The 21,740-nt window shown below is 37.4% G+C and overlaps 1 protein-coding gene across 1 annotated transcript; it reads left to right on the forward strand.

Annotated features, from left to right (window-relative positions):
* Window positions 1-486: 486 nt before the first annotated feature.
* Window positions 487-21,286, forward strand: LOC117104690 (ankyrin repeat domain-containing protein 17-like). Its single transcript, XM_033245573.1, has 23 exons — window positions 487-631; window positions 2,433-2,666; window positions 3,147-3,289; window positions 4,281-4,470; window positions 4,920-5,111; window positions 5,720-5,829; window positions 6,804-6,891; window positions 7,590-7,717; window positions 7,830-8,067; window positions 8,242-9,132; window positions 10,057-10,380; window positions 10,522-10,667; window positions 11,476-11,618; window positions 12,320-12,533; window positions 12,961-13,198; window positions 13,718-13,844; window positions 14,307-14,702; window positions 15,940-16,107; window positions 16,401-16,547; window positions 16,970-18,522; window positions 19,089-19,231; window positions 19,506-19,565; window positions 19,693-21,286. Exons 1-23 carry the CDS (start codon window positions 496-498, stop codon window positions 19,711-19,713), a joined length of 6,030 nt encoding a protein of 2,009 aa, XP_033101464.1. The 5' UTR covers window positions 487-495; the 3' UTR covers window positions 19,714-21,286.
* The last annotated feature ends 454 nt before the right edge of the window (window positions 21,287-21,740 follow it).

Consider the following 21,740-nt stretch of genomic DNA (forward strand, 5'->3'; position numbering starts at 1 on the left):
GTACGAATGGTTAGTTTCACCTTGGCCTGTGGTAAAACTAACCACGTCGATAAATCCCAGTGCGAACGACAGGAACTTTACCCATTGGAATGTTACCCACAGTCTCGGTAAAAATTTCCCTATTTTAAATCCAGTGCGATTGCGGCTTTAGTCAAACATTTTTGGAACAAATCTTCAAGTCACTGGGAAGCACCGTTTTTTATGTAGCTAGAATCAGTTCTAGGTATTAGATGAAATGAATTTTTTTTTTTATTGTGTTTTACCAACCGATGTTGGGACAGCATCACTTTCACGGGTGAATATACGTAGATACCCATCGGTAAGTATGATGTAACTGTAGCATTGCCTTTAAAAACGACGCTGTCCAGAGTGTCAACAACACAATTGCACCGATTTAATTATAACCCACTTACACGCCAGAGACAATGTAAATAAAGTGTCTGACCTCTCGCACTACATTATCTAAGTTCGTTTATTTTTCAGGTGTTATTAAAAATGAACGCGGCTATTGAAGATCGTGGCCTAAAGGGTGACTGTACACCCCTTATGGAGGCCGCATCTGGGGGACATGTTGACGTCGTGCGATTGCTGATCGAATACGGAGCGCACGTCAACTCCAAATCACAAACAGGTACTGGTTTCTAAGTCATTCAGATATCAAACATGGCTGCCACATGGCCATGTTGTGTAACATTTACATAGAAGAATATAAGAGTATTACTAGAAATAATCTGAAAATCTATAATTCATGTATGGAAATGACATTGTTCCTATTCAATCATATGGTATAGGTTTTATATTTCAAACCCTCTAAAAATCAAGGATGATGATTCTTTTTGGCATGGGTAACCTCATTTTAAGTATATTTAAATAAATTGCTTTATAATTTAATACTTTAAGATTTAGATTATTCATTTATTTATTTCATACTCCATTAGTCAATACATATTCTGATAATTCATGGCAGCTACATGGTTGAATTTAGTCCTTTAAAATTAAAGTTCATTCATATATTTATTCCTTAATCCATTAGCCAAGACATAATCTGATTATGCATCCAACCGAAGCATATAAAAGTATTAGTGAATTAATGATGATAATAGCTTGCTTGTTATACTGCTTGTTGAATCGGCCACGCCGTTACTAATGTTCAACGTTACTACTTCCAAGATGTACGCTAATGTATGTGCCGAATTCACTCCCTCGGGTATATAGCTACTTATTGCTGTAAATTTCTCGGAGCATACTTGAAAAAAAAATACATTACCTAAGTAGTACCTGTGTTAATTTGTATATCTAGGTGTCGAAAGGTAATTTAACTTTGAGCAACTCAATTATTGAGTATTTATTACTCTTGTTTCTTCTCTTTAATGCTGTCTCCTATGTTAATTTGAATATGTTATGACTATGTAAGGCACTCTGTAGATGTCGTTTGACCTACATAATGTGAAACAACGCATTCATCAAGAATGTTATGAATGATGGGAGATTAAAAATAATATACATTATAATATTGGGAGGTAGTACCAGTATAAGATAATATAAACAGTAAAACAAAAATTCTCTCTAAATGATATAGAAGTTAAAGTTTCCCAGATATTAATAGCAATATATTGACCTACATATCGTCGATCACATCACAAACTAACACAATCAAAGTAGATTGTGTTAGTTCATGAAATCACAGTAGCGCGTCAAAACGAGCATGTATTGGTTGTCAGGCACTTTCCTATTCCTTATCATACAAAAAGTCTGTAACAACAACTGCGCGTATTTTGACACGCTTTTGTGATTTCACAAACTAACACAATCTAATTTGATTGTGTTAGTTATTGATGTGAGCGACGATGTGTGTAACAGTGCATTTATCAAAAATGTTATGAACTGTTAAGATTTAAAATAATAAACATAATATTGGGTTGTGGTATCAGTATAAGATAATAATATAAACATAAAAAAATGATTCTCTCTATATGATAAAGAAGTTAAATGATGTTTTCTCGCGTCCAATGGCAATATGCAATATGCTTAATATTCTTGCTGTTTTAATCTATTAAGTTGTAAGGTATGAGAGTTGAGACTGTAAAAATTTCATAGGATATTTTTTCATGTTTCTACAGTTCACATGTTCATGTGTTTCTATGAAGTTGCTATTAATGCCTAATTCAGTTTATGGTGTTTATGTATACATTTTGTAGTTCAGAATTGTGTGTTTAATAGTGCACTGTATATCTTTTAATAATGATTTGTAAATGTATAATTGCTGATTAGTCATATATTTATACACTTGTAATTTTATATTCAGTAACACAATTCAGCATATGTTGCAATGGACTGTTTTTGTATGTGTTTTTTTTACTGAATGATACTCAATAAATAATACAGAATAATCACAGTAGTAATAATAATTCTTATTTCCCTTCTATTTTTAGGGAATACAGCTTTGATGTATGCATGCAGCGGTGGGCATGAAGATGTAGTACAGGTGTTACTAGAGCACGGGGCCAACATCGAGGACCATAATGAGAATGGCCACACGCCCCTGATGGAAGCAGCCAGTTGTGGCCACGTTGAAGTGGCTCGTCTGCTTCTGATAAGGGGCGCTGGCATCAATACGCACTCAAACGAATTCAAAGAAAGTGCATTGACACTGGCCTGCTATAAAGGTAAATGCATTTATGTCTTCCATTGGACTAAAAGAAAAAAATAACACATCACAGTGAGTTAAAAGCCATTTACTTACACACATCACAATGAGTTAAATGCCATTTACTTACTAATCAGAGTAGAGCTGTAACTTTCTTGGTTAAGTTGTTTGCCTTCCAAGAATAGAGGAGATTTAAATATTCTTGGAAATTATGTTCTTTGGGCTTTCAACTGAATGGTTGTAAGCTTGAATCCGTTGCTGGTTACATTATTATGGCCTTGGGCAGGATATGTTTTTTTTCCCTCTTTTCTTAGAAGTATGTGGGTATTAGTTAATGAAAGATTTGGAATGAAATTGAATAGTACTAATTTAGCTCCACAAATACTGTAAGAACACTCCCTAAGAAGCGGAGGAGGTTACATAGTATGTGTGACTGTTTATCTAATGACAATAGAAAAAAAAGACACCATAAGCAATTTTTAATGTGTTTATTTTGTAGGGCATCTTGAAATGGTGAAGTTCCTATTAGAAGCAGGCGCCGACCACGAACACAAGACAGATGAGATGCACACAGCATTAATGGAGGCTTCGATGGACGGGCATGTAGAGGTGGCACAGCTCTTACTGGATCATGGTGCACAGGTGAGCATCACGTCTGAGATTGATTGATTGATTGACAGACATACACATGAAGATATACAATATATGATCAATTGTAAAATCTGGAGAACTCATCAAGTTTCTAAAATGCCTTTATAGTTGAACTTGCCTAAGTCAAATCCAAAATAGCATTGACAAAGTTGTTCATCTTGTATAAAATTCGATTTACAGATTGTTAATTAATGGAAAACACAACAATTTGGCATGTAAAATAAGATTGACTTTTAAATTATTAGAGTTTAAACATACTTTAAATTTGATATTTATTTAGAGATGATCTTTTGAGATTATCATTTTTCTTCTTCATAAAGATAAGATTCAAGTCAATACTGTTTTTTCCATATAGTTTTTATTTATTTAATAATACATACATACATATTAATTTACAAAGGTAAACAAACACTTCAGCATTAATCATAAGTTACTCAAACATAGGCAAATGCAAAAAAAAAAAAAAAGTCAATACTTGGTTTTGATGATTTTGTTCTTGTCTTTGAAAAGCAGTAAATGTAAGCAAATACACAAGAAAAAGCATCCATACACTGTTTGCACTCTTACCCTAGCCTACAGGTGGGCAAAGTGCAGCGATTTTCTTGCGGCCCATGACAAGGAATTCATAACCCTATGTTTGCGGCCCGCCCACCTATCAGAAATCACCTTGGTTTTTTTACGGCTTGATACCAATCATATATAAAAAGTAACATTAAAACTAAGAAAAAAAGTGATGTAAAAGCAGTGTTTGGAGGTTATTGGAAGCTCACTGAAAACACCAAAGTTTGGATGCGGCCCTCGGTGTTAAATCAAAAATTCACTTTGGCCCTCCGACTAATTTTTATGCCCACCCTTGCCCTAGCCTATGTTCTCTTTTTCTGAAAATGAAATACAAATGAATGATACCTTTACATTAACTATTTTACAAATCTTTCAAAATGTTTATCCATTTCAAATAATTTTGCCTTCTACTTTGTCTTAGGTTAACATGCCGGCAGATAGCTTTGAATCACCTCTCACCTTGGCAGCATGTGGTGGTCATGTTGACCTGGCTGCCCTACTCATAGACAGGGGCGCAAATATAGAAGAGGTCAATGATGAAGGCTACACCCCACTGATGGAAGCTGCCAGAGAGGGCCATGAAGAAATGGTTGCTCTATTACTAGCCAAGGGTAAGCATTAATGTTATAAGAACTAAATTTATATTATAGTTAACACAAAAATAGATGTCGTTATTTTGAGTTCATTAAGCCGGCACTTGGCATATAGGTTCAAACAAACATTAGCTAGGCAAAATTACAGGTAATTACAAGTGTTTCCAATTTTACAAATTTTGTAGAGAAACAGTAAACACTAAACAAGTACAAGAAACAGTAAATATTTAATTATCGTGTATGCCATTACAAAGTGCTATTAATACAGATATAAACAGTAAACATCTATTTTAATATTTGAAACAGCTAGCCTGGTGGTCTTGGTGCTTTGGGCTAGCCAGATGCTATGGGTTAACATGATCCTAAAGTTTAGCATTACTTCAGGTGCAAGGGAGATATCATTAGCATGGCCAACTATTCATTCTACATAATGTATCAGATGGTCAAAGTATACTCTTCAATTTTAGGTGCCAATATCAATGCACAGACAGAAGAGACACAAGAGACAGCCTTGACGCTAGCATGCTGCGGAGGCTTCCTAGAAGTGGCCAAGTTCCTGATAGAAGTCGGTGCTGATATGGAGCTAGGCTGCTCAACACCACTGATGGAGGCTTCGCAAGAAGGCCATGTAGACCTCGTAAAATACCTCCTATATCAAGGTGAGTGCGAGTCATTTATTATTACATCTCTGCATAAAATTTCAATGAGGTGGAATAGTGTAATTGTTATGCCTCCTATTGCAGTTGCACAAATTAAATAGCAGTTTTAGAGGTTTTCGTTTGACTTGTGCATTGACTGTATAGTTGTTTGTTGAACACCTTATTTAGTGATTCCTAGAAATTGAAGGGTTCACAGTTACTTTAAGGCCAACTCAGATATTGTCGGCCAACGCAGCCCGACGCGATTTATCGTCGGGGACAGTCTTAAGCCGTCGTGAGAAATATTAAACATGTTTAATATTCTACGATGCAACTGCCCCCAACGCACACCATTGCGTCTGCGTTTTACTCACACAGACCCGACGTGACAACAAATCGCGTTGGGCTGCGTCGTACGACGCTGTCTGAGTTGGCCTTTAGTCCTCTTAACATAATTGCTTTCAATTTAATGTAGTTTTATTTATTTGGAGCTTTATTCCGAGGTCTCAAAGCGCTCGAGGTGTGGACTAGCTCATACAGTAACTTGTGTCCCCCCCCCAAGGGTCTTTTCATGCCAAATGTATTGACATGCATTTATTTTTTTTTGTTTTGTTTCACCTTTTCTTTAGGGGCTAACGTGCATGCCACCACTGCCACAGGCGACACTGCCTTAACTTATGCTTGTGAAAATGGCCATACTGATGTTGCAGATGTCTTGTTAGCATTTGGGGCTAACTTGGTAGGTTTTAACCTTTGTTTTATATTGTACTGCTGTCTTGAACATGAATAAACAAAATTTCTATTCTAAATTCGTCCATAATAATATAGTTAATAATAATAATGTAGAATGTATAGCGCCAGTATCCATCAAACAAGATACACCTGGTGCTTGTTATGTGGACCAGTCATCTCTGCATAAAATTTCAATGAGGTGGAATAGTTTAATTGCTATGCCTCCTATTGCAGTTGCACAAATTAAATAGCAGTTTTAGAGGTTTTCGTTTGACTTGTGCATTGACTCTATAGTTGTATGTCGAACACCTTATTTAGTGATTCCTAGAAATTGAAGGGTTCACAGTTACCGTAGTCCTCTTAACATAATTGCTTTCAATTTAATGTAGTTTTATTTATTTGGAGCTTTATTCCGAGGTCTCAAAGCGCTCGAGGTGTGGACTAGCTCATACAGTAACTTGTGTCCCCCCCCCAAGGGTCTTTTCATGCCAAATGTATTGACATGCATTTATTTTTTTTTGTTTTGTTTCACCTTTTCTTTAGGGGCTAACGTGCATGCCACCACTGCCACAGGCGACACTGCCTTAACTTATGCTTGTGAAAATGGCCATACTGATGTTGCAGATGTCTTGTTAGCATTTGGGGCTAACTTGGTAGGTTTTAACCTTTGTTTTATATTGTATTGCCGTCTTGAACATAAATAAACAAAATATCTATTCTAAATTCGTCCATAATAATATAATTAATAATAATAATGTAGAATGTATAGCGCCAGTATCCATCAAACAAGATGCTCCTGGTGCTCGTTATGTGGACTAGTAACTCGATCAATGACTTTCTTCAAACCCCCCCCCCCCCAAAGTGTTCCTTTGTGTCTGTGCTACCCGGTAGCCGGTACCAGCAACCTTTACTAATACATCAAAGCCAATAACATGTCTATATGTGATCAGTGTAAGCATTTTCCTCAACATAAATTTTCAGGAGCATGAATCTGAAGGCGGTAGAACACCACTAATGAAAGCTTCCAGGGCGGGACATCTATGCACTGTACAATTCCTCATCAGTAGAGGTAAGCTATTTGACATTGGTGCTTGTTTGTATGCCTTCTTCCAAAAAAATACTTAGCAGAGAATTTTTTTTTTTTTTTTTAAGTAACCAGTTAATCATTATATTGATGGTTTTGTTTAGTGCCAGTTGTTAATGCCATGAACAGATTAAGACGACGATGTCAAAAAATTTGACAAGATTTTCATACCATTTGGTCCCAGCAAATTTATTCATCAAAAGAAAAAAAAAAATATATTTAAAAGTAGATTGTTAAAGGTAAGTAATTATGGTGATATGATGAGGCCTTAAGAAAGTGGGTTTTTTTTTTTTTGTTTGCCCTTCTTTTTTTTAAATGATAAAAAGGGGGGCGGGTGGAATTTTCAAGATTACTCATCAGATGGAATATAAATAACCCACAGTTGACATTTTTCAATGAACGTAAGCCTAGAATGGCAATATCTTACATCAGACAACAATTTGAGACAACTTTGTAGAGCATCTGGCAAAAAATAGAGATCTATTCACTGACATTTTTTTTAATTTGTAAAGAATAAAGCTAAAAAAAAGTGTTTTTGTCTTACCGGACCTATATTTTTTTAGTTAGTTAGGGGTGGGTGAGCAGGGCAAACAAACAATTTTTTTTTTAAGCCTGATTGTAATGATTGTGATAATCACAATAATAATAATGAAAATGTAAAACCGTGACCTTTGACCTTGCAGGAGCAAATGTTAATCGTGCAACCACCAATAATGACCACACTGTGCTATCCCTCGCATGTGCCGGAGGTCATTTATCTGTTGTAGAGTTACTATTAGCTCACGGAGCAAATCCAACGCATAAACTCAAGGTGAGATCTTTTACTTTTTACACATTTCCAATCATAATAGGTTCCTTTTGTCATTCACAAAACAGTACAATTAAGGCATGTAATGTACAAATAATTTTCCATCTTTCAACAGGATGGCTCAACCAGTTTGATTGAGGCTGCAAAAGGAGGGCATTCACAAGTAGTTGATCTATTGCTGGAATACCCAGCCAATATGGTCCAGGCCAGTATACCGATGGAGGGTAGCATCACACCCCCGATAGAGCAGCAGGGAGAGATCCCCAGGGTGCCAACTCAAGCCCTTCCAATGGTTGTACCGCCACAAGAACCTGACAAGCATCCACAAGAAGGATCCCCTATGGTAATCCCAGGTAAGGAAATACCTTGAATCAAAACTTCATTTGATATTTGATAGATCCAGATAGAACTGGTAAAACCTGGATAACAACTTCAGTTAAAGTTAAAGTTTTTGAATATAAAGAGAGCATTTCTGTCCTAAAAAACTTGGTGTTCTACCATTTACACTTGTTTTTTAATATTTTTAGCAGGTGCTTTATCAGGAATAGCTGGCCAATCTTATCCAGACCTCCCAAATGCAATATACGACCCGTCCAATCAGAACGAAACAAATCCAGAATCATACGTAAAATTCTTCAATAATGTTCCATGTTCTTTTGACAATGTCGCAAAATGGCCATCAGACTTCCCGAGCACAAAGTCTGCTAAACGTCAAAAAACTGCCGAGGAACAAATCCTGGAGAAGCAGCAGATAATCGCAGAGCTCCAGAAGGTCGAACGTGAACTTCAGGAGCGTATGGAAGCACAGAAAGCTCTGTCACAGATCACAGCATCCAAAGTTGCTGCCCAGTTCCGAGAGGTGGTACAGAATCGAGCTTTTGCCGCTCATAACGCAGCAACCTTGATCAGGGAAGAGATTAACGACAGAGCGGAAGCGGCAGCCGAAGCTAATAATAATAAGTCAAGAAAAGGTCTGTGCGATGGCGCTGAGGATGATAACGAACTAGATGCATCCGATTCTCAGCTACTAAGAGCATCAGAAAACATTTATCAAGAGCCGGTTGACTGCAGTTTAGAGGGATCCGGCGAAGCGGTTGCCATCCAAGGAGTCATTAATTCTAAGCATCTTGAACCGGATGATGAACCAGAGCCGTTTCTATTAACGGATGAAAACGGTTACCAGCCTGATCAACTGATTGCAGCTCACCTAGCGCAAGCTATTATCACTCCAACACCACCACTGCCAGATGTACAGACCCTATTGGCCAGACCTGGCCCTATCAATGAGGTGGAACAAGGGCTCATTGGGGAAGGTACTCAGACTCCTTGGGATGACGTTCTGCCTGAGACTAGTGATAAGAACAAGCTTTTAGCTGCTGTTGTAGACACTCTGCAAGATGCTGTCAACGCTGTTTCAGGTGAGTGCAACATAGCTGCCTTATCCTTTGTTGCCACAAATCTCTACAATGTGAAGTTATGTAATGAGTTTAGAAACATGATGTTATCAAATAATGTTCACTAATACAATAAGAATTACACTTTAAAAGAAGCCTTAGCATTGTATAAAAATGCAAGTGACTTGCCTAGATGCATTATTGAATGTTTAGTAATCATTAAAGCAATGTTTGTATTTAAAGATTAATATTTACCAAGACTATGGGTAGCCTTTACCTTGGCTATATCATAGCTCTTTCCACTTGTATTTAAATGTGCATAGGTTTTACTGAGACCATAAATACTGTTTGCTATGTAAATGGCTTTTTAAAATACTCAATCATTTATATAGACATATTATAACACACCTAAATAGATCCTTGTCATTTGATTGGTAGATTTCGTATCACGTGACATTGGTTATATGCCCCATTTCATCACTCATCAAATTTAGTTCCACCATGCTTTTTTAGTTCCGTTCATGGAACTAAAAAACTTTCTATTCATCTTTTGCCCATTGCACGTTGCCTAGGATATGATATGACGATCAACCTAATACAATCTTTTGATTGATTAAAAGATGCTGGAATATTCTATTAAAAAAAAGTGTAATTTTTTTTCATAAAATATCAAATGACAAGAATCTCCATTCAGAAAAAAGGTAGATTTTTTTTTTCATAAAATATCAAATGACAAGAATGAAGAAAAAATGTGTGTTATAAAACAAAGAATGTTTATGAGCACAAAGAAAAATATATTTTCATTCGTTAAAAGATTAACTGTTTCATTCAAATTGGCTCCACCTCGCCGAATGCAACAGTCAGTCTTTCAACTCATGAAATATTCTTCCCATTGCGCTCGTAAACATTCATTATTTGTATACTAATGTATTGTGTGTCTTTACACAGATGCTGAGTGTCAAGAGGATATCAAAAAACCAGTGACAGTAACCCACTCAGTAGGCACTCAGTGTGGCTACCCCACCATCACCAGTGATTTAGTTCCTCCAATTGCACCGCCAACCCCTCAACCAAAGGTCATCTCCAGTCCGGCCTCACCAGCTGACTACGGTAATGTTCCACCCCCTGAACTCCACGCTCCGGTCGAGATCGATGCACGCACCGAAAGCAACCACGATACAGCATTGACTATAGCATGTGCTAGCGGCCATGACGAGGTCATTAAGTTACTGCTAGAGAAAGGGTCAAACTTGGAGCATAGGGATAAGAAAGGTACATTTTATTTTTACATATCAGAATAACCTACCTGTACTGGCTATTATAATGATGGTTTAAAATGTTTTTAAGTATTTAGTATATCTTCCCATGTGCTATACTAGACTTGCACGTTTTCATGTGACTTGTTTTGTTTAGGTTTCACGCCATTAATACTCGGGGCAACAGCGGGCCACACCCGGTCTGTCGAACTCCTCCTTGATCACGGTGCTGAGATTGAAGCGCAATCGGAACGGACCAAAGACACCCCTCTATCATTGGCATGCTCTGGTGGAAGATACGATGTAAGTTAAAGAATGTGCTGTAAGCATCTTTATGAGTATATACTTCGATCAAGTCTCTTGTACAATGATAAAAGGATTACTTAGTTATGTTGGGGGAAGGGGAATAAGGTAATTGGGACCTTATTGGTATGACGACACTACCTCCAATATGAATAAGTCAGTCAGGGTAGGGTTTACAGATAGCTAGGATGCATAGTTGGACCTCTGATGTAGGTGTGCCTTTTAGGTAGTAAATTTAAATTTGTCCTTAATCAGAGATTAATGTTAAATTGTGATCATACCTATTGTAAGGAAGCATAGAATGAAAGTAAAAGAGAAGATAAGTAAGTAATTAGACGGTTAGCTAATACTAAAATAGAAAAAAAAAACAAGGAACGTGAAAGTGAAATATAAGGTCAGCTAACATATTTTCCCCCTCTAGGGACCTTCTTTTGTTTTGCACTGTTGAAGCTTGTCAACTACTGTGGTAGTCAATGACAGCGACTTGTTCTGTTTATTCAGAACGGTTAAGAACTTTATTATTTATTATTATTATGAAGTATTTTAAGTGGTACATTTTAGCATAATTTAACACATGGTTTATTAAAGTACATATGTTAACATATCAGATTGTGTTTAAAAAATGTTTCGTTTCTATTACAAATTACTGCTTTTAAATGAAAATTATTGAAATATTTTGGTACCGTTTCTTATCAATGAATAAATTTCATAGAAATCCCTTGCTCTTAAATCATATAGTGTAATACTCTGTAATGGCATCTTACAATATATGTGTTTATTTATAATGTTATGTTGCAATTTTGCTCAGGTTGTGGATCTGTTGTTATCCCGTGGTGCTAACAAAGAGCATCGAAATGTCTCCGACTATACTCCTCTCAGCCTAGCTGCATCAGGTGGCTATGTGAAAATAATTAAACTTCTTCTACGACATGGGGCTGAGATTAATTCAAGGTAAGTACGATAGATTAATATTGTTGATATTTTGACACTCCCAGGGGTCCCAAGTTGGAAGAAGTCATTTCTTGGAGATCTACAGTGGCTGATCCAGTAATTCAAAGTTAGGAGGAGTGGGGGGTGGGTGGTAGGGAGGACTTTCACAGATGTAGGGTTGGGGTCAAAAAATTTATGATTATGGTATTTCTAGATTGCTGGAAATGACACTCTTAAGACAAATTTGATAATATAATTTTCATTTTCCCTCTTTTTTTTTTTTTTTTTTTATAATTTGGAAAAAAATTAAGACCTCTCTTTTGAATCCTCCACTGGTCTGCAGTGGTTATTACATTGTTAACAAATATAATTTAATATTCTGCACACAGTTATACCTATGGGCACTGACTTCCATGAAACAATTGATAATAAAAACATTGAAAACATGTAAATACTATGAATTTGAGGGAGATGGGTTATTTCCGGGAGATTCTTGCTTGTTTGCAGGAGTGCGGAAGGTTGTCCCGATTTCTAAGAGACTACCGCAAGTTCTGGGAGACTTGGGGCCCCTTGCAATCCCAAATGATCATAGTAATTGTACGGTTCCATGGTTGAAATAAAGTAAATTGAATGAATAATGTTAAGATTGTGGGATAGATGACCATAATAATATCAAAAACATGTAATACACCCATTGAATTGAATTTTTTTTATTTATGCAGAACCGGAAGTAAACTGGGTATATCACCATTGATGCTAGCAGCTATGAACGGCCATACAGCCGCCGTAGAGCTGTTGCTAGACATGGGAAGTGATATCAATGCGCAGATTGAAACTAATCGCAATACGGCGCTTACTCTAGCCTGCTTCCAAGGCCGTACGGAGGTGGTTAGTCTGCTTGTGGATCGCAAGGCCAACGTGGAACACAGGGCTAAGGTAATTTAAAAGATGCCCCCTTGTTATTATTTTCGAAAATGCAAATCGATAGACAAAGAGATATGTTTGTTTTGTGAATATGTGACTCGAAGATTGACAACTTTGCTTTTATTGAACTTACTCCAAACATAGTAGAATAGCTTGGCCCAAGCATGCTAAATGAGAAGTTGCTAAGGAAAGCGGGAGGGCATTTATTTGGAATATTATCTCATTTAGATACTACCAACATTGGCTCTACAAGCACTCAGTCACTTGCAGAAGGAGCTTGTTAGAACCATTGGGGTACACCTGTAGACAGTACAGTTTGTGTTGAAAAGTAATCATGTTGTTACTGATAGTGGCTGATAGTGAAAAGGGGAGACAAAAGAAAAAAACAAAATGAAAAATAAGCGACATAAACACTTTAATCAAAATTTCTTTTTGTCAGACTGGCCTGACGCCTTTAATGGAAGCTGCCTCTGGTGGGTATGCCGACGTTGGCAGGGTTCTCATTGAGAAAGGCGCCGACGTGAATGCTGCACCGGTTCCATCGTCAAGAGATACAGCGTTGACCATTGCAGCCGACAAAGGACATTACCGCTTTGTCGAGCTACTCCTACAATATGGCGCCCTCGTGGATGCGAAAAACAAGAAAGGCAATTCACCACTTTGGCTTTCATGCAATGGTATGTTCAAAATAAATCTTAAAATAATTTCTTGCCTTAAAAATGTGTGTTTCAATATTATAATTACCTCATCTCCTCAGAGGTCTTGAATATAATTATTGTTGTAGACCTATAAACATTGAACACTATTAAACCTATCAAATCTAACTTATCTAAGGTATTGTAATATCTTGAACATTTAGTAAAGAACAGTCTAATGCAAAGGAAATGACACTACTCAAGCAGTGGTTAGGAGGAAAATTATTTACATACCATACGCTATGAGGTTTGCATCTAGACTTTCCTAGAAAACGTCACAAAAACTGTTGATAAATTGATATGAATTTGGTAATTGAACCCAATCAGCAATTTGTACAGTGTATTAAATATTGATACTTGCTTTCAAATCAGTGGCACAGACCAGTTCAGTGGTGCGTCCATGCAATTAGAATGAACAAAATGAATGTGGAAGGCACTAGAAAGTGAGAATAGCTTGTGTTTTTTTATGCTTGACTTTTATTTGTTGATTGGTCATTTCAGGTGGACATTTGGAGGTGGTGCAACTCCTGGTAAATGCCAAAGCTGATATTGATAGTCAAGATAATCGCAAAGTGTCCTGTTTGATGGCAGCTTTTCGCAAGGTTAGCACAATCCACTCTTTGTTAATGTGACCCAGAATGGTAGATAAACAAACAAGAAGACAAAACAAAACCTTAACAGTGGTGTAACAAACAAGTCTGAGACCCTTGGTTAAGGCATGTTTTTTACTGGGCATACTGTAGGCATCTGCGCATGAATGAATTCAGTTCAGTTTCTTTCTTTATTCAATTTCAAATAGCCTTGCATAAAATTGCAGTCACATAAAATATTTAAATACATTTGAGGCAGATGGGGAGCTAGCACAGACACGGAGTCCGTCAACTGCTAGCTCCCTACAGATACAAAATAAACAAATGAACACGTATAAGGGAAAAACAAAGAACAACTGTAGTCCAATCCTTAAGGGTCAATCCAAAGTCAAAATACCACTTGTGATTGAAAATGTCCAAATCTGCATCCATTGACTGCAAACCTTTTTTTTTTTTTTGTGGCTCCATATGTGGAATTTGTTGAAATTTGTCCACGCCCATCAAGCTCTACAAGTGTCTGTGCTTTTTGAGTACATTATTTTGATTTCTCATCATTTTATTATTTTAGTTGAAGAAACAGTCCCAATAGAACCTCCTAGTGCAACCACCACCACGACCATTGGTAAAGTCAGAACCACGGATACCATAGCCGCCCAGCCGAGCAACCGAAAGGAGAAAGCTATCACCAAAACAACTTCTGTCACTCGAGTAATGACGGCGACAGTAGACGCAAGCACCAAAGAGAGTGAGAAAAACGAAAAGAATAAAGTGAAAAGTTCCAAGAAAGAAATGCACTATAAGGCAACCACGGAGCATAGTAAAAATGACAGGGGAAGGAGAAAAAGGCCATCGAAAGATATGAAAGCAAGCAGTAATAGGCATATGGAAAAACCTATGTGAGTGTTTTTGTCATCTATGATTCAAAGTTCAAAATAGCATTAGAGAGCTTCTGATTTGTGCGGCGACGCTAGAACGGAATCACTCATGCGTTACTGTCCTACCTGGCATCCTACGTTCTCTGAATGCGTAGATTTGGCAAAATTGCATTCCAGAATCTACTCGACTAGGTGACCTTAACGTTTTCGCATGCGCAGATGTAGCCTCAAAAAGAAGCCCATGGGCTTCTTTTCGAGATTACATGACCTTCTTTTCGAGATAGTACAGTACATACACTGTACATGAATTTCAAAGAAACAGAATAAATTAAAAACGTGCTCAGCTTATACAGCAATACAGCAGTTTAGGTGATTTAGTGCCAGTTAATACACTCTATGTTACAGATTCATGTTACAGTCCTATTTAGTAATAATACAGCATTTATTTTAAAAAGAAGGGCTTCTTTTCAAAATAAATGCCTCGAAAAGAAGCCCATCTCAAAACAAAGCCCATCTAAAGTTTGCAAAAAAAAGAAGCCCAGGTCTTATTATTAAGTCTCCCGGAAGTCGCGGGAGGCTTCAGGAAATAGAGACAGACTCCTGCAAGCAAGCAAGAAGCTTCCGGGAAACAACCCATCTCCCCGCAAATTCACAATATTTTCAGGTTTTTACTAATATCAGTTGTCTCATGGAAGTCAGTGCCAATGGGTATCACCATTCGCAGCAATATAACGTTGATTAGGTTAAGAAAGCTCATTTAAACAGATCTCACGGAATGGATTTCTTCCAACTTACGACCCCTGAGATCACCTAGTTTTTGTCGCATGAAACACAAATAGTATGGACAGACCTTAAAAGAGGCTGGTAACAGAGTAATAACTCAATGAAAGTTGTGTGAATGTAAAATATATCTAATTGTATTTGTAGAGTGTGTAAATTTACAGCCAAGATAGATAGATTATTATGTAATTGACTATATATTTACATAATACATAGATTATTGTGTAATAAACTATATAATTACATAATACATAGATTAATATGTAATTAACTATATAATTACATAATACATAGATTAATATGTAATTAACTATGTAATTACATAATACATAGATTATTATGTAATTAAATATTAAGCCTGTTGGTATTCAATAGACTCTATGGTATCATGTACGAGGTTGTAGCACAGGTACATGATTTCATTAAATTCATTGTACCATTTCTAGCTATTGAATCAATCGTTTGGAATTTTTCTCAGGGTGTCCGAGGATTACAATGGTTTAACGCCGATCTCATTGACTAAGAATGCACGCATGGGAGAAAATAATTTAGTGTCATCTATGGGAAGCAAATCAGCGCCGTCTTTAATCTTGAGTCCTAAGAGAGGACAACGGAGGGATGACGGCTGGATGGAAGTTGTACGGAGGTAAATTGTTAAAAGAAACCTGTTCATTTTACAGCCATTTTTATTTTTTAATTCATATATATATATATTATATAAAGCAGAATTTTCCAAGATACCTGGTGGCTAGGTTCGTGGACTTTTGAGCACATTGTGTCCTGTTGTGCATTGAGTAATTCACTAGTCTATCAGTGACCCATTTAACTGCGGTCAAGCATTTAAGTCAGAAACACTGCCCCACATGCTTCGGGATATTATATTGTGCCTATATAATGAGTGAAACACATTACTAAATACTTCCCTCTATTAAATTTCAGATCAAAGAAAGTTGCTGTTCCAGCTTCAGCTATAAGCCGTGTGATTGGCAGAGGCGGATGTAATATCAACGCTATTCGTGAAGTTACTGGCGCACATATTGATGTTGACAAGCAGAATAAAGGAGGTGAACGCACTATTAATATCAAGTAAGTTTTATGTTTTCCATACTGATAATAAATTCAATACATATCCAATAGAATTTTGAAATAGAATAACTAGCTTGAACCATTAAGAAATAATCTTTTGTATTTCCACTTTGGAATGATATTTAATTGAAAGAACTTCAATTGGATTGGAGTTGAAAAGCTCAATAGTTATGATGCTTGCCTTCCAATCCCATCTTCCTGGATTCAATTCCTGTCAGTGTTGCAGGATTTTTTTCTCACGACCAAAACAACTCCACTCCATATAGATGATATTGAAATTTGTGTAAAGTATCGTATGTCTATATTTGTCTTGTGAAAGAGATAGTTACAAGTAGGACAATGATATATTCCCTATTTACCATCCTTGGTGCATGTGTTGTGAGCCTAAATAAATAAATGATTTGTTTTCATTTTATCAACAGGGGCTCAGCAGATTCCACCCGACATGCCCACCAGTTGATCAACGCCCTTATAAAAGATCCTAACAAGGAGTTGGACGAGATCATACCAAAATTTAAAAAGGCTCATTTATCCCACAATACCTCAGTAATCACCGCTACTATCACATCCTCCGTGGCTCGCAGCAACTCCAGCACGTATTCCTCTACCACTCAACGTGTGTCAACCTCGGTAACTCCAAGTTCACAGTTCAAAAGTGGCAGTGTAAGAAACAACATGTCATCTGTAAAAATGACAGTTTCCACATCGTCCCACTCGGTGATTAATTCTATTTCCCATTCGAATACAAGTCAGAGCCGAGTGACACCGTTGCATGGGATGGATTTGCCAAACTCTTCAGGAATCAGGCCGAAGATGCATTCCCAAAATCCATTTCCTGTTGGTTATCCTCCAGGCCCATCCATGCTTCAGCGACATCCAACATCAGCTTCAATGGTGAGGCCTCCGGTGCCGGGGATCACTCCACCTTTCCCGCCAGTCCGACATAGCTCTGCAATACGCCAGCTTTTCCCATTAGAGACCAAGCACATGCCTAATGCTGGGGATAACCCGAGCACGGGCATCCCTATAAGGCATCCTGGCATGCAGGCACTTGGGATGCAAACACCTGTGAACTTCTCCAGTAGAATGTCGGAAGCACCTGTCAGAAACCCTCATGCTGCCGCCAGTCATGCACCACCATCGCATCATGTTGGGAACCATTCGTTGATACAACCAACTGTTGGTGCTCCTAATCAGCACTTCACGGAGCAGGTTATAGGCCGCCCTACTTCTGTTTCTATTCAAGGAAGTTCAACTCCGACTGCTGCCACAGTAACCACCACTGCTCCAAGAACTTACAACCTCTTTTCACCCGATATGTTCAGGGTAGGTCCTATTGGCCAGCCAGCTCAACCTAAACAAGGCACACCTCTTTCACTAACTGAAACACTGATCCCCACGGATGCTGTAGAAAAAGCGAAAGCTCCAGGCTTTAATCGTAGTGTCAGTGTTCCTATATCATCCAGTCTTCGTAATTCAGTTATACCAGGTTCAATAATTAGTAATCCAGCCTCCAGAGTCAGCATGCCTGTTTCAGCCGCCTTCCGCCAACAGCCAAACAGCTTCCCTGTGGCTCCAACACCGACTTCCCAACCGTTTCCACAATCGTACACCGGACCATCTCAAACCAGCCCTTGCAGTCCGAGAGATCTTCAGGAAAGGTCGCAACTGAATGTCAATGCGCAGCCTTTTGTGCCCGTGAAAATAACACCATCCATGCAGTCGCCAACACACAGCGGTACGTCACAGGACGGGTCACCGGGAGCTTCTCCACGTTCGAGTACGGAGTCATCCAGCCCAGTTCTATCCGATACGAGCGGGTTATCCATTCAGGATATAAAGCTCCGTCCAATAGGTACAGAACGAAGTCAACATCAGCAGCGCCGAACACCAACTGGTTTTCCCACACTGCCGCCAGCAGAACATGGCAATGCAACTTGCCAGTCAGTAAACAACATTTGGTCTTACAAACCTGGTAAGTTTTCTTGTGTTCAGTGCAATTCGATTGTCTGCAAAGATTTTTTCATTGCATTACAAAAATAACATTCCTGAAGAGGACCAAATAGAGTTGAAATAGTTAATCCTATATCTGTACAAAAGAATTTAAATTTTGCTTGTACTTACGAATCGTACAAGACAAGCTGAACAAATGTTACACAGACTAACCAAGATATTCCTGCTAAAATTCACACTAATAATATAAATCCTATGGATATAAATAATTTAAATCCCAGAATTTTAACTTCTTGCTTGACGAATCTGCATGTCGAAAAACACCAGCACTTGCATGTTTTACTCAATTCTGAAGTTTAGTGCAGTATACGAACATAAACAGAAACCATCTTCTTCACAAAAGTGAATTAAAACCACCTTAAAAGCAGTGCAATAAGTCATACACAGGCAGTGAAGAAATACCCAACGGCACAGTGAAAGATGACTGTATCCCATAAGCATGTGCACACCACATCCTTGCTAAATATCTAAAGAGTTTTACAGGTCTTCGCCATTTTTAATATATTTTAAAATATTTTGCTAACATAGGGGATGGTAGTAAAAGTTGGCTGCAGACGGCCCCATCACCCATGGATGAGAGCCTTCTGGAAAACCACAAGATAAACTGTGCTGGTGTTATTGGACGCCGTACAAATATAGACGGAGAATTCCACATGACTACGCCTATGATGGTAAGCTAGGAATATTTGGGTCCAAGAGCATTGTGTCAATTAATAATTTTAGTTCCCTTAGATGGCTTTTCTTTTTGTTTCTTTCCCTTCATATACTTCACCTGTGTTTCCAACAAATACATTTTTTTAAAATAATAAACCATTTGTTATTTTGTAGTACATAAAATCGTGTTGGTATTTTCGTATTTCTTTTCAAGCCAATTGAGAAAATAAAAGAAAATATTAAGTTATGTATAAGTTCACTTGTGCTAATTTGTGTCTTTCATCCTTGTAGACATCAAATTCAATATTTGGAGCTTGGAGCAGTGGTTCTGCAGATGCTCCAGATAAAAATGTAAGTACAACCACCAATATTATGTCTGTACGTAGCGATGCCCGTCTTAACCGTTCTTTTTATTCAACTCGCCATTTGTAATGTATATCAACTGAAAATAATTATTTTTTGTTGTTGTTTATTTCAGGTGTGGAGTGATTGGGCTTAATACTTTGAAAATAAGTAGACCATGTAATCAAAATCAAGTTTACCACCTCTACCAGCATCCACGATGGGACATGTTCATTTATCCTTTGCTTATACCAGGCACAAGACCAAGAATGCATTTATATGTCATGGATCTCCTCACCATGGTGCTTTCGGCAGGATACAAAGTTAACCAACCATGGTGATCCTCCCACCATGGTGCACCTAAAGCATTGCACACATTTAAGTTTAACTTTTCATATTTGGTCCACATTGGTATTTTACACCATGAAACCATGGCGGTATGTTTTGATTACTCCAAAATCGGTATGTTTTGTATACGGCGGTATGTTTGATTACTCCAAAATCTCTGCTACCAGTCGACAATGTTTAATACAATAAACCGTGGTGGTATTTTCGTATACTGCGTTGCAGACCATTGAGTTAAAATAACTAATTTTGTTTAACCATAACTATTACCTTAACCATAATTATCTTCCCCTTTGGTGTCATGCCGGAAACCCAAGTTTAAAACAGTAATACTGTACTTGGAACCCCCCCCCCCCAAGTTTCCTCAACTAAAATTCCTGCTATTCTGATTACATTATGGCTGAATTAATCATGGTAATGATAAACAATTTTGATCGTGTGGCAAACCCCATTTCTTTAAATAAAACTTTATCCCCATAGTAACCGCCATGTGATTGAAATCGCTGATCAATCACAGAGGCTCTTAGTTGTTTAGTCTTGAGAAGCTGTTAAATTCCTATGAAAAAAAGATACATAAGTGGAGCACATTTGGATTTTGATATTCTAAAAACCATGATAATATGAATTGTTCCTTATAAAATAGTTGGTAATTACTAGTGAGTTGTGCATGAGTTGAATTTTTGTTTTACCTCCTTGCAAAAAAAGGGTTCCACAGTATCAAATTATGAGATACAATGTCTTATTGTGGACTGAAAAGGCAATTTCTTTTTTAGTGTCTATCGGAAGTTATTCTCAAAAAAAAAATATGCATACGGTTGTACTGTACATTGTTGCGTTTATGATGCTATTGTGGTAGGCGGAGAATTGTGCATTTATTGCAGAAAGAAAAACAACCATGTATATGTATATGGTGCACAAACTCGTTTTCGTGTTATTAATCTAAAGTATCTTAAATTGAATTTGGTGTACAACAGTATATGTTTACATCGGAAAAGCTGCAATTGATCCATTGTTTGGTTTTTGTTTTTTTTGTTTTTTTTTTTTTTCCTTTTTTGATTCAAATTACCCAAGCTATATATCAAAGTTATCTTGCTTGAGAAATTCTTTTTCGAAAGAAATTGTTTCTGTGCAAAGTTGGGAGGAAAGAAAATGTAGATTTATTAAGAGATTGTGACCGACGATATTGGTCAAAGAGAAAAAAAAAATAAGAAATTGAACTCCTTATTCCTTTCCCCTTTACTTTTCCTTTTATACCAGTAAAGTATGGGCCTGGATTTAGTAGTGGAGATCTATGTATGAGGCATCTTAGAATTATCATCTATGTTCCATTATAATGGGTGTATTTGTTAGGCTTTATCATTATTAAACTCAAGTTATGCCACAGATTTACTTTGTTGCTATTGTAATATTCAGGTGTACAAGTCTAAAGGCCAACTCAGACAGCGTTGTACGATGCAGTCTGACGCGATTTGTTGTCATGTCTGGTCTGTGCGAGTTAAACGCTGACGCGATAGGTCTGCATCGGGATGTTCGCGTCGTAGAATTTTAAACATCGTATCGTACAATGCTGTCAGAGTTGGAAAATATCAGCATGATGAAAGCAGATTTGCTTTGTCTCATGTCCATACTGCTAATGCTCTAATGGAATGTACATGAGGTTTTCTGGGATATGTTGTAACTAAAATGAACAACCAAAGTTCTTTGACAATGAATGCTTAGCTTCACAACTGAAAGTTGCGTTATAAATGCACAGTAATAGCTCGCATTAGTGATAAATTATTTATACTCTACCTACATTGCAAAAAATTGCATGAATATCCATTAATCAACCAAGGTAGC

The sequence above is a fragment of the Anneissia japonica genome, unplaced genomic scaffold, assembly GCF_011630105.1.
Source record: "Anneissia japonica isolate Jap-2015-1 unplaced genomic scaffold, ASM1163010v1 scaffold287712_len2945570_cov188, whole genome shotgun sequence".
Lineage (NCBI taxonomy): Eukaryota > Metazoa > Echinodermata > Crinoidea > Comatulida > Comatulidae > Anneissia > Anneissia japonica.